This window comes from Danio aesculapii, chromosome 20 (genome assembly GCF_903798145.1).
Source record: "Danio aesculapii chromosome 20, fDanAes4.1, whole genome shotgun sequence".
In the NCBI taxonomy this organism is placed as follows: domain Eukaryota; kingdom Metazoa; phylum Chordata; class Actinopteri; order Cypriniformes; family Danionidae; genus Danio; species Danio aesculapii.
In genome coordinates, this window is record NC_079454.1 from 33,843,761 (window position 1) to 33,861,672 (window position 17,912).

Below are 17,912 nucleotides of genomic sequence, written 5' to 3' on the forward strand. Positions count from 1 at the left end.
GTTGGTCCTGAAACAACAATATTGTCATTCCAAGAGTTTAGAAGTAAGCTAAAGGCCCGGAACAAATACAATACACGGTTTCAAATACACTCAGACCTCAGTATTCGTTCTCAAAAATAGTCCCTTTCCCACATAGAGACCTTTCATGTGTGAACAGGTCCTTTTTACTGGTAAATACTGGTAATTTTTTTCCGGCAATTCTCCGGAAAGAGAAGTTGTAACATTACTGATAATTTGCCGGAATGAGACGTCCACACCAGCCAATGAGAACATTCAGATGCATTCACATCAGCGCTGTTTATGAAAATAAAAGCCTTTGAATATTTTTCCAGACACATTTAGCTACTGTTGGAAAAAAGGAATATATATATTTTTATATATTTTATTCATTAAACCATTGTATTTGTATTGCTTAAAGGTGATATATTAACTAAACTTCTCTTGAGTGTGATATGTCTTGCATACTAATGAAGCATTTTTGCAGAAGAATATTAAGCTGATAGAAATAAAAAGGCCTGATTGTCTAAAATTAACTTGAGCTCTGCAGCGAAACTTCCTGTGAGCAGAGATGGGTTTAAACTGAACACAGAATATGTGCAATTGAGAAGTCTTATGCTTTTAATGTTGTGCAGAGAATTCGTAGAAAAAGAGGACGTATGTATGGGTGCGGCCAATGGAGGACTGGAGAATGATTGACAAGTGACGAATTCCACTAAACTCCACCTGTTAATATCAGCTGCCTATAAAAGCTGAAGTTAGGAAATTTAAATTGTTGTGCACCTCCTGAACGTAACTTTTGCCTTGAGTTTGTCTCCAATAAATTACTCAAATTTCTGATATTAAAGAAAACCCTCCCCTGATCTTTTTTCTTGAACATGCATGGAATTGATTAATTATTCCAACACTGCTAGAAGTTAAGATAACGTTTCTATGTTCCTTCTTAAAGCCAACAGTGTAAAAAAATATTGATAAAGTGCTTATGATAAACCGCTGTTTGTTTACCTTTAGGCTCTGCTTCAGTTGCTTGACGCATGCTCCGGTGAGCACACACATATTATGTACATCTCGACATGCGAAAATGTTTCTCCACATGTTTTCATCGAAGTTGTTCACAATACTTAGCCATCCGCAGAATTTGTAATGTAGTCAAATGTGTAAACATTTAGCTGCAGTTCGTGCATCTGCCTTTGGATGTGACAAAGCACAATGAGCTGATGATCTGAAGCAGGTGTGGTTACTTGAGGAGACTGAAAAATGTGCAGAGCTGGTGGTCCTCCAGGAATGTGGTTGAGCCTGTCTAGAGAACTTTTCAACTTTTGACAAGGATATTGTTGCAAAACTAATACCTAATCACATTTGCTGCTTCCAAAATTTTTGTGTCATAAAGTATTGTGTCATAAAATGGGGGGCATTGCCGAGAGCCATGGGAACGAAGTGAGGCCAGTGGTGCGAGCATTAATGAGTGTCACCTGGTCTCGAGCTCCAAATAAATAAAACGAGGAAGATGAGGGGACCAGGCCTGGAACACTTGATTTTGGTTTCTGTTTGATTATTTATTAAAGTTGTTTAAAGATTTGGTTCCCACCAACTCCTTCCCCTAGATTAAGGAGTTAAACCATGTTACACTGATGCAGAAACCCAGGCGGAAGGAGGAACATGCTGTCGGAGAGTCCTCGCCGCAGGGAAAAGTTTGCGGTTCCATCCAGACAGAGGAGTTTGCCAGCGTGGACGCTTGGGGTCAGATTCACTTGCCGCCATCCACGGCAACATGGTGAGGGGCGGAAGGTTCGCTGCCGTTTGCCAGAAGCAGAGACCTCCTGCTGTCCACAGGAGATGGGGGGGGGGGGGGTACTGCTGTGAACAATTCCAGTAAAGTCACTGCTGAATGCTGAGAGCTGAAGCCTTCTAACATGGACGGGGGAGTTCAAGACTGAACTGTACACTGAGGGGCAGCCAGTGCTGTTGTGAGGGTCTCTCAGCTGGTAGAGACCCAAGCATGGAAACTAGACATACTTTTATTTGTTTCTCTCTCTGTGAAGATGTATTCTGTTTCCTCTCATACTTCCCCACCTGAGGTGTCTGAGAGGGGTGATGGGGTATGTCATTCTGTTCAGGAGGCTGTGAGGGCTGATGTTTATTTTTCGTAAACATATAATCATAACATATAAACCTTTTTAAATTTGGAAGCCAATAACCAATATGTAGGCCAATAAATACAAATCTTGTCCCAAAAAAAAAAAAAAAAAATCACAGTAAAAAATGGGTTTTTAAAATATATTTTGTTTCTTGAAAAGGAAAAATCAACAAGCCTGAAATTTTCTTTACATCAGGGGTTCTCAATGTCAAAGGTCCAGACCAATTGATATTACATAACTTGTTTTTAATAAACATCCATAACATGCACCACAAGTCAACACTTTATTTTTCTTTGAATAAAGTTAAATTTGCATTCAAAACATATTAAATACAATGCAAATGTGGCAAAACTACTAATATAAGTCCATTTATGACAAGCTGAGATTGCATATCTCAGAGATGCAACGTCAGACACAATGCACTGAATAGAGCTAATAACGTCACTGTGAGGGGTAGGGTTAGGTGTGGCCATTAAAAAGCATTGCATGCAGCTCAGATAGCATTTGCACGAGGTCTGCATCCAAACCGCTCTCCAAAAAAGGTGAAAAATACAAAAGGTACGTAATGAAAACTTTAGATGTTGTAGTTTTGTCCGTATATCTGTTTTTTTGTGGGTGCAGTCATTCAAAATATTCGTGTTTCGTTTCATAGTGGCATTTCATATTTCCACTCTTTACAACCCCAATTGTCTTCTTATAAATGAATTAAAATGAGCTGAAACAATACAATTCTTGAGTTTTTTTTTTTTTTGGGGGGGGGGGGGGGGGGGGGGAATAATTGCTTTGTTTTATTAATTCAGTTACATTTCTAAAAAACTAATAAATTAACTTGTCCAAACACAAATCAACTTTGTGGAACGCAGCATTTTTTACAGAGTGGTATCTGTAGATGCACCACAAATCTAGGTTTTATAAGTACATTTCTGGAAACAATTTTTATGGTAGTGTTCATTTCAGACTTTATTTACTTGAAGAAAGACTTGAGACTGCACATGTGCAAACATTATTTTTCTTAAACAATATTGGACAACTTGAAACATTTACGAAGCGTTCATATGAAATTGTGTTGCTTAAAATATGTAAATTAAATATGAATTTTTGCTAGTAGTTTATGAGACTTCCATATTTTCCCATTCAAGGAGACAGAAATTGCATGCCCGAAATAGCTGCCCGGGGGCATTGCAAATATTGGCGGAAAGTGAACTGCCTTTGCTTGAAAGTGACTTTGATGCAATGTCAACAAAAGCCAAATGCTAGAATCTGGAGAACTTTCAAGGAATTAGAAGCAGAGAAAGTCTCCGTAAGACCTTGGAAAGTTAATGCAGCAGAGTACAACGAGTGAAGCTTACTGACAGTTGAAGCGTGTGAAGCGGGAGATGATGTAAGCGTGGCCCCGGGGCTCTGCTGGAGAGGCGGAGCTAATGACAGACGAGAGTGACACGTGTGAAAGACAAGAGCTGAGAAACACACTGCCACTGGCTCTGATGGCACATCAAACTGACATCTTCAGCGCACACACATTTGTCTGTTTATGTGTGTTAGTGTACGTGTGTGTATGTGCAACATTTTTATTAAGGTTAGGAAATCTAAGGAAGAGTTAGGAAATCTCCTTACAACAACAGTGACACGGAATAAAAATTCATTTAAAAAAGTAAATAATTCATATTGTATATTTTAACATACTTTGATGAAGAGTATATAATATAATTATAATATAATTATAATATAATATAATATAATATAATATAATATAATTATAATATAATATAATATAATATAATATAATATAATATAATATAATATAATATAATATAATATAATATAATATAATATAATATAATCAACCTACATTCAATTTAATTTATCAAGCGAAGTGAAGTTGTTTAGTTATTAAGTTAAAAGTGAAATTAATTTAAAAGTGAAGTGAACTTAAAAGCAAAATTTATCAAGTGAAGTGAAGTGGTTAAATTAAGTGAAGTGAAAAGAAGTGAAGTTAAAAGGGAAGTTAAGTTAAAAATGAAGTTAAGTTAAGTGAAGTTAAATGTTACATTTATCAAGTGAAGTTGTGAAGTTGTTAAATTGAATTAAGTTGTTAAGTTAAAACTGAAGTTATAAGTGTAGTTCAAAGTGAAGTGAAGATGCAGTAAGTTAAGTTAGTGAAGAAGTTAGCAAAGTGAAGTTTAAGTTTAAGTTAGTAAAGTGAAGTTAAATTAAATTAAAAGTGAAGCGAAGATAAAAGTGAAGTTAAGTTAAAAGTGAAGTGAAGTTAAGCTAGTGAAGAAGTTAAATTTAATTAAAAGTGAAGTTTAAAGTGAAGTTAAAGGTGAGGTTAACTTAAAAGTTAAGTTAAGTTAAAGTGAAATTAAAAGTGAAGAAGTTAAAATTGAAGTTAAGTTAAAAGTGAAGTAAAGTTACAATTTAAGTTAATTTACAGTAAGTTAAGTTAGTGGAGTGAAGTTAAATTAAAAGAGAAGTTAATAGTGAAGACGTTAAAATTGAAGTGATGTTAAAAGGGATGTTAAGTTAAAAGTGAAGAAGTTAAAATTGAAGTTAAGTTAAAAGTAAAGTGAAGTTACAGTTAGTTTTACAGTATAGAAATGTTTCTTGAGAAGTATACAATCAAATTTAAATGATTTTTGACACTGAAGACTGGAGCAATGAGTGCTGAAATTTAGATTTTGACATAAAAATAAATAAATTAGATTTTATAAAAAAAATAAACCAGAAAACTCATTCATTCATTTATTCATTCATTCATTTTCTTTTCGGCTTAGTCCCTTTATTAATCCGGGGTCGCCACAACGGAATGAACCGCCTAAACCAGAAAACTGTTCATTTAAATTCCATTGCTAATTGACAGCATTACGGTTTTAAATCAAATCAAAGCAATTTCATTCAAAAACAATACAAACATAACATTATAACACAACAAAACAGAGATAAACTAGGCAACAGTAACTAACAAGCAGGCTTCACTGTGAAGCCTTCAGCCTTCGCTCTGTAATCAACATGCAGCCATATACACAAACACATCTGGATAAAGACATTAAAACAGCTCTGCTAAGCATGGGCATATTAAAGCAAGCACCCCCGGGAAAAAGCAAGACCTTGTTTTAATGACCGCATTAACCCTAGTCATTAAGCCTGTCTGCGGTTAAACACACACAAACACATCCACACACCATCCTGACGGCTTCTTAACATGACAAATGAGTCCAGTTTATCAAGTCACGAGACCACAGAAATGGTAACACCCCATGTCTGATCCCAAACACACACACACACGCACGCACGCACGCGCACGCACGCACGCACGCACACGCACGCACGCACGCACACACACACACACACACACACACACACACACACACACACACACACACACACACACACACACACACACACACACACGTGTACACATGCATGCCAATGTCCTCATATTCATTTGCACTCATTACATCAATAACTACTTCAGACTTCGAGTAAACAAGGGAGTCTGGGACGCGGTGAGCTGCCAAATAAAGATTCTCGATTCAGACTGACAAAGCTGCTGTCCTTTGCCAAGCGAACTGCAAGCGCTCACGGGGACTGTGACATTTTGTTGCCGTAAGACTGAGACGGATGGTTGAAATTAAGATGCTAAAATCCTCAGCGGTGTGGCATCGAGATGAGAATCGGAACTAAAGGCGATACACCGCAGGCAAAAAACACAGCACTTGTCAGTTTTGAGATTTGAGACTTTTGGGGATTTAGACTTTTTTTTTTTTTTTTGTCTAATGGAAGGAAAACTTTTTTGTTTTTGTTCAGTGTAGCTCTTTATCAATTTGTGCCTGTTGATTTTAACTACAGGACAAAATCAACTTGTTATATGTGACATCACGCGAAGTGACTTCAGGGTTCAGGCGCTCTATAAAACTGTATAAGGAGACTCATAATAATAAACGTTTACAAAGCGATATATTACTTACGAAAACCACAATTGCAATATACAGTTGAAGTCAGAATTATTAGCCCCCCTGTTTATTTTTTTTCCCCAATTTCTGTTAAACGGAGAGAAGATCTTTCAACACATTTCTAAACATAATTGTTTTAATAACTAATTTCTAATAACTGATTTATTTTATCTTTGCCATGATGACAGTAAATAATATTTGACTATATATTTTTCAAGACAGTTCTATACAGCTTAAAGTGACATTTAAAGGCTTAACTAGGTTAACTAGGGTAATTAGGCAAGTTATTGTATAACGATGGGTTGTTCTGTAGACTATTGAAAAAAAAATTGATTTAAGGGGCTAAGAATTTTGACCTTAAAATGGATTAAAAAAATTTTAAAAACTGCTTTTATTCTAGCCGAAATAAAACAAATAAGACTTTCTCCAGAAGAAAAACATATTATCAGACATACTGTGAAAATGTCCTTGCTCTGTTAAACATCATTTGGGAAATACTCATAAACAAACACTTTGTGGTCATAAACAAACACTTTCTCAATTCAAATCAGTAGCGGCTTGGACCCAGAAACAGTATTCCATATGTCACGACTATATGTCAGATGTCAGAACCACAAAACCATACCGTAAGTGTATATTGTCTTATACATGACATTAAAGCCTAATAAAAAAGCTTTCTGTTGATGTTTACATTGGTTAGGATAGGATATTATTTGGTCAAGGTAGAGCTATTTGAAAATCTGGAATCTGAGGGTTTAAAAATGTCAAAATACAAATTAAAATAGCTAAAAGTTGTCTAAATTAAATTCTTAGCACTGCATATTACTCATCAATAATTGAGCTTGGATATATTTACAGTAGAAGATGTACAAATTATCTTCACAGAACATGATCTGTATTTAAATACTCTAATAATATTTGACAAAAATATAAACGTATAATTGACACATACAATGAGTCCATGGATGATTTATGAACATTAAAAAAAATCTGAATCTAAACTTTTTCTCCTGCACAGATCAATAAATCTCCACTTCAGCAGTACTTCATCAGCTTCAATATTTATATCTTTATTCTGAAGGGTTTTACTGAGGGATATGCATACTTTGCTTCATTACAACATTTTATTCTACAATTGTTCTTTTAGAATTATAAATATTATGCTGTGTTTATAATATTATTGTTTAGTAATATATTATAATATTATTGTATGTATATTAACATGCTGTATTATTTATTTAAACAAAAAATATACAAGATCTAAAAATCACTTCTACAAAAACCTTTAAATCTAATAGATCAAGAAAAATGAAACAAGCATGTGATGATTTCTGACACTGAAGACTGGAGCAATGAGTGCTAAAAATTGAGCTTTGACATCTTAAATAGAATTTTACAAAAAGTTAAACTAGAAAAGTGTTCATTTAAATTGTATTGATAATTCACAGCATTACAGTTTTAAATCAAATAAAAGCAATTTCATTCAAAACCATTACATTATATAATAAAATAACACAACAACACTAAGATAAACGTGATTATGTTTGATATGCTCATTTATAATTTGCTTCATTACATACATTTTATTCTGCAATCTATCTTTTAGAACTATAAATATTATGCTGTGTTTATTAATAATATACTTATTGTATATTAATATATAATATTATTGTATGTATATTATAATTCCGTATTATTTATTTAAACAAAAAATACAAGATCTCAAAATCACTTCAGCAAAAACCTTCAATCTAATATATCAAGAAAAATGAAACAACAACTTTAAATATGACTTTATCTAGTCTTCAGATTCTTTTGTCAGAAAGGTATGCAAATTAGTGCATATTTAGTTAAATAATACCTAATTTTCATATTTAAACAACAGTTTCTTTTTACTCTCTTCACTTGCACAAGTTATTGCAAGGTTATTGCCAAAGAAAGTAGATATATAGCATCTGTAACACCAAAAAAACCAAGCAGATCCATTTTAGATGAATTTCTTCTATGTTTTTGGTAGCAGCTTATTAGACCACACAAATCACTAACGTCATAGCCACTGAGAGACAACTTAAGCCTTGAGAGGCCTCTGACAACTTGACAGTTTATAATGTCAGACTGACCACAGGTCGGGTGTCACGTCTTCAATGGGAAGTCAATAATAGGATAATCAATAGTAGAAAAAGCAACAGGCAAACATGGAACAAGCACACATAACAAAAACGTATTTAGTGACACTTTCTAATGTTATACGTTTATGCGTGTTTTAGCATTAAGTCTTTTACTTATTTTGTTAATAAACTATAATTCATAATGCATCTATTAATTTATATAGTGTTGAGGAAGGTTTACTTTTAAAAGTGATAGATTACAATATTATTCCCCAAAAAAGTAACTACTGTAGTTGTATTTATGGCTGGGCGATATGGCAAAAAAAATTATCACGATAATTTTTTTCATATAAGTCGATATCTATCAATTTTATAGGATTTTCAGCATGCCAATCCCTTTGTGCAGCTGATTTAACACATTTTGTGAAGTGTTTTAGCAGTTTGACAATACAAATACTAAAATGATAAACAAAATAACAATCTTAATTCAGCATTTACTTTTCAAATTTTTAACCAAAAGACATTACCTACAAGTTATTGGCTATTATTGTTCAACGTGAAAAAAAAAAACAACAAGTTTGGAACAAGTAAAAGGTGAGTTTAATGGTGAGTATGGTGAATTTAGGGTGAAATATCCTTTTAATATATTAAGTAATGCATTATGTTACTTTTGAGTTACTTTTTCTGCCCTGACAGAGGCATAATCTCTTCCAAAGCTTGCAGCTTTTTCTTCTTCTTTTAAAGAGAGGAATTCTGCAATTAACATCACACTGTATATAACCTACACCTTCATTTACCTTTAAAAAAACATAACAAAAATGATAATTTAGTAATAATAATTTAGTAATAATGTTATCTTATGAGAACTTCCTGACCCTACAGCTAAATATGCCGTATACACAGATTAATGAAAGTTTAAAGGAACGTGTTTGCTACTTTGTACTTTTTGTTTTATTAGTTAAGTAAATCAATGTCCATTGAGACAATATTCTTTTCCTTTCCTTCCATGCATTCAAAATAATCAGAATACTTCCATCACAGAAATCTAAGGCTCTGGCCTGCCATCTTGGTTTCTGTTTGTTCCCATTGAGTGTATGATTTAACCTGACTGTGTTAATTTTAATTCAGAATTTTTTTTTATTTTTGAAATGCTAATTATTAAACTAAAAATGAACTCTCGTTATTTTTTTTTTTAAAAAGCAACACAAATATTATTACCTAATTTTTAAATGTAAAGCATTACTTTTCTTAGTACTTAGAAAAGTAATATTATTACATAACTCATATTAATTGTAATGAGTTATACAGTATATACAGTAGATCAGGGGTAATCAATGGCTTGCCATGCATTAAAGGATTTTAGGCCTTAATGCTGGTTCTCACCGCCCACCGTTCCCACTTGTCTGTCTGAGTATGCCTTCATCTCCAGCTGCGTCAGATAAACAGCACAGTGATAGACATAAAGGAAGCAGATCTCACGTAACGTTTGTGAGAAATACTACAGTAAGAACTTTCCCAATGATTATTTGATGTATTTGCTGTGGAGTTAATTCAAGCCTTTCTACAACAATGAGTCAAACACAATGTTGTTACAAAGTTCACACATGCACACACACACAGACACACACACCGTGGACACACACGCAGTGAGCACGTTTAACTTGCCACTGTTTTTGCATGGCAAATGTGACAGAATACACGTTAATATCCCCTGCTGTATGGATATCCATTATGTTGATGTACAAAAAAAACCTGATTTAAAGTCCATAAACTGATATGCGGCTGTGGTGATGAATTACATATCGATTTTACCATCTTTAACTTAGTTTATTCCAACATGCACTCTTTTAAAACATTTTAAACTTGTAAAACTCATTCTTTTTCACATTTGATGATGATTGATGATCACAGAGAGCTGAACAGATCTTTTGCACACTGTCTTGTTGATCTGATTATATGCGTTACTATGGAGGCATGTTAATATGCGACTGTCAATCAATTCGGTGGGCAGGGAAACCACACTGCTTCATCACGTTGCGCCGGGCCTCAAAATGGGAGGGATTTGGATTCTATTTTAACGTCAGAAAAAAAAAAAAAAAAAAAAAAAAGAGACTTATTGTCTTTATATCACGCCAATATGGCTGTAGACACGCTATACCTACACAGTTCTGTCCACACAGCTCCCAAAAGATGATTTTCATCATATGTGCCCTTTAAAATAACTGTATTCCTGCTTTAAAAACCTCTTGAAACTTGATTTTGTGGCATAATTGATGAGTATTTTTCTAATTTTGCAGATTTCATATCCACCATTAACAGTCCTCATCGGTTTCCTGCGCAGCACATGTGAGTTGCTTTGATAACTACAAATGTTTAGGAGAAGCGCATGTCCTGTGCATTTCAACGCACACCCTCCAGCCAATCAGAATCAAGAATTTTAACAGACCATGGAAATATGTATATATTAGATTTAGAAAATAGTAGTGCTAAACAGTAGCAGATGTCTGGGTTATGTCACTTAGCTTACTGTAACTTTTTTGTTTGGAGGGAAAAAACATTAAATATAGAATAAACAGAAAATCCATACCTGTATAGAAACCCCTAAGCTAAGAGCTGAGAAAGAAACTTGAGAATAAACTCACAAGACCGTATGTATAGAAGTGACCTGTTTTGACTACAGATGGCAAACAAGTCTTCGAGTTGACTGTCAAGGCAATTTGTGAAAACGAGAGAAAAAGTGCAACCTCAACAAGGCAGCAAAAAAAACCCCACAGCTTTACAGAATCTCCTTACAGCAACAATGATTTCTGCTGAGGAAACGTATGTGTCATTTCAGAGGGAAACCCGTCAGCAATTAAAGCCCTTGAATGTAATTGAGAGAGTTATTACGTTCCACTGACAGTTAGTGAAAGAGACAAAAAGTCCAACCAACCCTCATTCTGTCTGCGATCAAAGTCATTTCCTCAATCAGACAAGCGTGCAATAATAATCCTGCCGCTTTCTATTGCTCTTCTTCCCCTTTCTACGAGCTCTGACGTTTCCTCTTGGTGTATATAGAAGGATGGCCTCTATATTCGGCTCTGATAAAGTTCAACAATTCCCGCTCATACATCAGGGAGATAAACAGCACCGCAACGCAGCACGAGTAAACAACAACAGCGAATCTACAGCTCAGCAAAACCTGCAACACAGCAAACAGATGCAAGACCTGAAACGCAGCAACGGTTGCTATGGAGTAGGGCATGATGGGCCGGTGTGTGAGTTAGGAGATGATTAGTTTGGGATACAGGGGGTAGAAGTGTTATATTAACAGACAAGTGCACAATCCTGTGGGCATGATCAGACACACTACACAAAGAGAAAAACTCGGCTTGTGATATTATAGAGATACTGTACATGAAATGGCTGAATAATTGATCAGTTCAGCACTGCAATGAGTGGATCTGCAATACACACATCATAGGATGTACAATGTCGAGTCAGGATTATAGTTCAAGCACCACAGTACTGAACACACATGGCTTGTGGATTAATTGCAAAGTTTAACATTTTAGAGCAGAGATGCCCGAAGTAGCCATCCCATCTGAAACGAGAGGGAGAATGTTGGGGTTTTATTTAATATAATCTTTTGTTTCTTAGTTTTATATGTGAGCTACGAAAAAGCCAACTGAAATTAAATGATTCAATTAAATGTTGTAAACGAATCAGACTTTTAAAATGTAAATACTGTCACTTGATGTACTGTACATCTGACATCTACATGCATATCAAGGTAAAGGCAGGTGCAGCTCGACTAGTGGGTAAATTCTCCTTGGTAATTTAATGTAATACGGTTTGGTATATATTTGACCCACAGCCCTCAATTAAGTTCGGTTTTTGGCTCTTTATACGCAAAATTTTGGGCAACCCTGTTTTGGAGTAAGAGCATTGTTTGCAACCCTAGCAAAACTGAGGCAACTGTTTAGAAATTTCAAAAGTTCATGACTAGCTGATGATTGATAAGTAAAGCATGTTTGGTATGCCCGGGGTTCCCTCCTGTTTCATCGGGAGAGAGGGGAGTCTTAGCTCAGGTAGGTTTCGTGAGCTCCCTCGAATTCATTCATTAGCTCATTTTCCTTTGGCTTATTCCTTTATTTCTCAGGGGTTGCCACAGCGGAATGAACCTCCAACCATTCCAGCAAATGTTTTACGCAGCGGATGCCCTTCCTTCTGTAACTCGATACTAAGACACTCTCGCACTAATATACTATAGCCAATTTAATTCAATTCACTTATACCACATGTCTTTGGACTGTGAAGTGGAGGGGGGGGGGGGGGGGGGGGTTGACCGAAGTCTCCAGAGGAAACCCACAAAAGCATGGGGAGAACATGCAAACTCCACACAGAAATGCCAACTGGCCCAGCTGGGACTCGAACCAGCAACCTTATTGCTGTGAGGTGACAGTGCTAACCATTGAGCCAACATGCCACCCTACCCTGAACTATGCTAGGAAAAACAGGGAAGAGTGAGGTGGATGAGGGATTCTTTAAGACGAAGATGATTAGGGCAAGGAAATACGGTTATTTATGTGTTTTGGATTCATCTGATTGGTAAATGTGGGACCAGCTGTGGTCAATCGTAAGCACATGATCCTCTCGGACTTAGTTTATAAATAAACTTCACTTTGTGAATAATAACTATGTCAAAATATAACGTATATATCTCTAGTGCCCTGACTTTTCCTAATTGTGTATATATATATTTCATACTAACACTGCTATTGTATTAAAATATCAAAATACAAAACTGTTCTGAGAATTTCTATCTTGAATGGCCATTACGGTCATGCGGCATGCGTATCAGTGTCCGCTACTTAATTTTTATGCTTTTGAATATGCATGCGTCTGTTGCTTGGCAATATTCCACAAACAAAAACATTGCCTACTAAAGTTAGTACTACATTTGAATTTCATACACGGAAAAATTTGGTCTATAGTATGAATGTGAGGAATGTAAATGGAACTCGAACGTTCTACATCCGCCATCTGTCATTATCACATGACCTACCCATGTCAGTTGCGTCACTTGACTCCCATTCATGAATTCTCTCACATGTCATCATGGGATAGCATAGCACAGCATTGTTTACGCACTTCAGAATCTTGCCGGAAGTAGTAGGTCATACTTGTACTTCCTGTATTACTGCTTTTTGAATACTATGAATTCGGACAAACTACTTACCTCGCATACGGTTTTTAACATACTATATAGTATGGAAGTATGTGATTTCGGATACAGCCATAACCTTCTGATAGAAAAAAAAACATAACTTTAATTCAGACATGTCTTTCAAAAAAAAAAATTCACTTCGGCGGTACTTGTGCACAATTATAGGCTACTTTACAAAAAAGATAGTATGTCTAAGGCAATGATTTAATAAAAAGTGATGTTTAAAGCTTAGTTCCTCGATTTCAATATAAGCTTTGATGTGACAAAAAAAATATTTGTTGCAGTTTAATATTAACTGTCAGAATGACCACTATGGCCAATCTAAAAGTTCCAGTGCATAGTAAACTATTTAGGCAAAGAAATTTACAACATTCTTAGCTTTGACAAAGATTTGTTGTAGGTAATTATTTATACAGTGAAGACTAAATATTAATATTTCTATACTTGAATACTGTTAGACGCCCAAGAAAAGAATAGAGCTCTGTTCATTTGGTTTATATATCTATTGTATTTTATTATTCCTGTTATTTGTTTAGTCATCGCAATCAATCTAAAATCATGTAATCTTTCCAAATAGATCTATTCAAGTCATGTTTAAATTGTATTCATATTGTATTACATATCGCAGAAAAAAAAAAAAAAAAAAACATTGCAATGTCATTTTTCTCCAATGCCATGCACCCAAAACTCTTGTACACCTGAGGCTACCAGTTGATAACCAGACTCTGTGGTTGATGATATAAACCAGCGGCTGCTGCTCAGCAGGCAGAGATGCAACGCCAGCGATCCATGGCTTGATGCCCAGCGCTCAGGGCACACGGGCCCGGTTGAGCGCCCCCAATCAGGGTTTAGGCATGGCCCCTGTTCGAGGACGCTAGATCTCAGTGAAATAGAGCCAATCCCCTTTCCCTTCCCTCAATCTGTTCATTTTAATTACTCTTCCTCCTTCAGGGCATGACTTCTCATTACAACTCCCCTTATTTCCCTTCCTTTTTTCAGATCACAATAAAGACACGATTAATTCATTTCATTGAGGAAAACAAAGCTATTGCCAACACTGGAAACCCATCGTAGGGATACGGCCAACAATGGAGGCTACAATTAGGAGAGTTTTAAAGAGAAGTGATAATCTGTGAAATTAAAGGTTAGGCTTCATCCTAAACGCTCCAAACCGTGATGCTGGAAATGACTCTTTCCAACCATAAGCTTGGTGTTGTTTACCACTGAACAACACTATTTAAGGGCTGATGGGAAACTAGAACTAGTTACGGCAATATTTCGATTTGAAGCCCTGAAGACTGAAAGTTGCATTTAATTATTCTATTAAACAATTGGTGGAGTAATCCTCTTAAAGTGAAACCCAACATCTGATAACGTCTTACATAAATGTTCATTTGCATGATTAAAGTTTGGAGAAAGAATGGATTATGTGATTTGGCAGAAAATGGATTAACAGCGAGAATTTTTGTAATGCACGTTGAGTGTGAGATGAGGTGACTTTTCCCTTCACGTCAGAAAATTAAAGAACTACTACAAAAGTAAACAGTAGATGAAAATACTCTTAGATTCTCTGTCTATAACATCATCCATAAATTAACAATCATCTGTGCATTTGTATCTGCCCTATGCAATCATCTATTTGTCAATCCTTCCCAGGGAGGTATATTAACGAACAAAAATAAATTAATTTTTGATAGTTTCATAAATTACTTGTACATCTATGCATATATCTATATGACCGTTCATCTGTTCATCCTTCTATTCAACTCTTTTCCATCCATCCATCCACAGACCCATCCATTCATTCACCCATCCATAATCATGTTCTCTTCATGTTGTCCTTCCATCCACCATTGAGGTATGTTAATGAAAAATGTCTTCGATTCTCTTCAAAATGTTCCATAAATCACCTGTCCATGCAACTACACATACATTTTTCCATCCATCCATCCATGCATCGATCAATCCAATCATACATTCATTGATCAATCCAATCATACATCCATACATTCATCCCAGATTTAGATGAATTTCCATGTTACACAAATAAGCCTCTTCTTTGAAACGCTGAAATTTAATTTACTACATTTATGAAAAGAATAATTAAAAACACCATCTGTTAAGCAATTCTTACTTGATTTGTTAATCACTTCTAAGTTGTTTTGGAAAATGTACAAACAAGAATCCACTATTTCAAGCAGGGCTGATTTGCTATAAACATTATAATTCAGTTATGTTCGTCTATATTTATTTGATCTCTTTGACTTCTGCAAACCAAGTGTAGCCTAAATTCAGCAGGACACAAATGTATAGTTTATCTATAATGTCCATAAATCATTCCATGCATCAGGGGACTTTATATGTCCACCCAACTATCTATGCAAGCATTCACCTGTTTGTCCTTCCAACCATTAATGGGGGCATGATATGAAAGCATTAATGGAAAAAAGACATTTCTTAAATACATTCCATAAATCTTTCTGTCCATTAAAATCCTCAATCAATCCATTCATCCATCCATCCATGCATTAATGAATGAATCCATCTATCGATCCATGAATGAATGAATCCATCCATTCATCCATGAATGAATCCATCCATTCATTCATCCATCCATATATGAATGAATGAATGAATGAATCAATCAATCAATAAATCAATCATCCAACAAACCAATCAATTAAAATTAAAAGTCATTGATGTCGATGACAACGACATTGAAGTCAAATGTCAACCAGACAATAAATATTCATTCAGCCATCCATGTGTTCCTCTGTTTGTCCATTGTTTGTCATTGAATGAATGAATAAATCAATCAAATCAATATTAATAGTCATTGATTAATCAAATGTCAATAAATATTCATTCGTCCATGCATGTGTTTGTATGTTTGTCCATCCATCCATCCATCCATCCATCCATCCATCCATCCATCCATCCATCCATCCATCCATCCATCCATCCATCCATCCATCCATCCAATGAATCAATCCATCAATGAATAAATGAATGAATCCATCCATCTATCTATCCATCCATCCATCGAATGAATGAATGAATGAATGAATGAATCAATCAATCAATCAATCAATCAATTGACCTACCAACCAATCAAATCAAATCAAAATTAATAGTCATTGATTAATCGAATGTCAATCAGTCAATATATATTTATTCATCCATCCATGTGTTTGTCTGTTTGTCCATCTATCCTTCCATTCATCCATTTGATTTCTTTTTCAAACAAATAAAGCCTCAATTCTTCTTTTAAACATTGACAACACTTTTTTTAACCACTTTTCTAAAGTGAAACTCGAAAGTGAAAGAAATCTTCTACTAAAGAAGATTCTAATAATGCTTTTTAACTTCAATTCGGAAAAAAAAGCACAAACTCCCTCTATTGTAGGTGGATGGGAATTCTAACTCAATTACGTTCCACTATATTTAACAGACCTCTTTGACTTTCGCATACCAAAAGTTCATCCAGTATATTCAGCAGGTCACCCTCCTAAGGAAAAACACTGACAGATTTAGACAGAAGAGTTTATAATTTCTTCTATAAACGCAGCTCTTGAATTTTCTTAGCAGCTCTAATACATACTGACAGACACATCATATAATGGAAGAAGGACATGTTCGCATCCCCAAAGGAACATGAGGTAAGGCCAAAGAGCACGGCTAAGCAGGCAATCGGTGATCCCTGGACCAAATAACATCTCGCTCCTTCCCACACACATTACTACATTGGTTGAGAATAGTCAAGCAATTCCTATAAGCACATGCTAACTCGCAAGGGGCTGCGCTGTAAAATGAGATTACATTCACAGTGCCTCACAGAGGAAATAAGCTAATACTGAGTCAGAGATGTGGGAATGTAATAATATTTATGTGTGATGTGTAAATCGTGTTTTGTGCCAGTGTGGGTATATGCATATTTTACTGTTGTTGTTTTTTTTCTCACCTTTCTGTTTGGCCAGCAGGCTTTCAGAATGGCTTGGCTCCTGAAGAACACCAGTAGGAGGATGTCTTGATAACTGAGGTTGAATGAATGTTCTAGGATCTGCAGGACCTCAATTCGGGGTCGTACAGGCTTGGTGTCATCCCCACAAAAAGGTCGCAACCATTTCAGCATGTCCTCGGATGTCACTAAATTCCCACTAAAAGAAATGCATAATGTTAAAATAAAAATATTTTGTATAAAAAGGATTGTTTTCATTTGGAAAGGGTGCATTCAATTGATTATAAAAACATTTATTATGTTTTAGATTTATAAGACAAATAAATTATGTTCTTTTTACATATCATATACATGATGAACTTTTTATTCATCTTAATCAAGGAGGGAAATTATTTACCACCAAAAACACTGGGAAACTGAAAACTGGAGTAATGAATTATTTGCCATTAGAGGAAAAACATACACAACATAAATCATACTTTAAAAATATTAGCACAAAAAATAATAATAATAATAATTTTCTGCATTATTCCTCTTTACTGGAAACTT

General features: G+C 35.1%; 1 protein-coding gene across 1 annotated transcript in view; it reads right to left on the bottom strand.

Annotated features, from left to right (window-relative positions):
• Positions 1–17,912, bottom strand: part of nbas (NBAS subunit of NRZ tethering complex) — a 350,427-nt gene that overhangs the window by 79,320 nt on the left and 253,195 nt on the right. Inside the window, 1 exon segment of the mRNA XM_056480954.1 lies at positions 17,367–17,562. Coding sequence (XP_056336929.1) covers positions 17,367–17,562 — 196 coding nt within the window.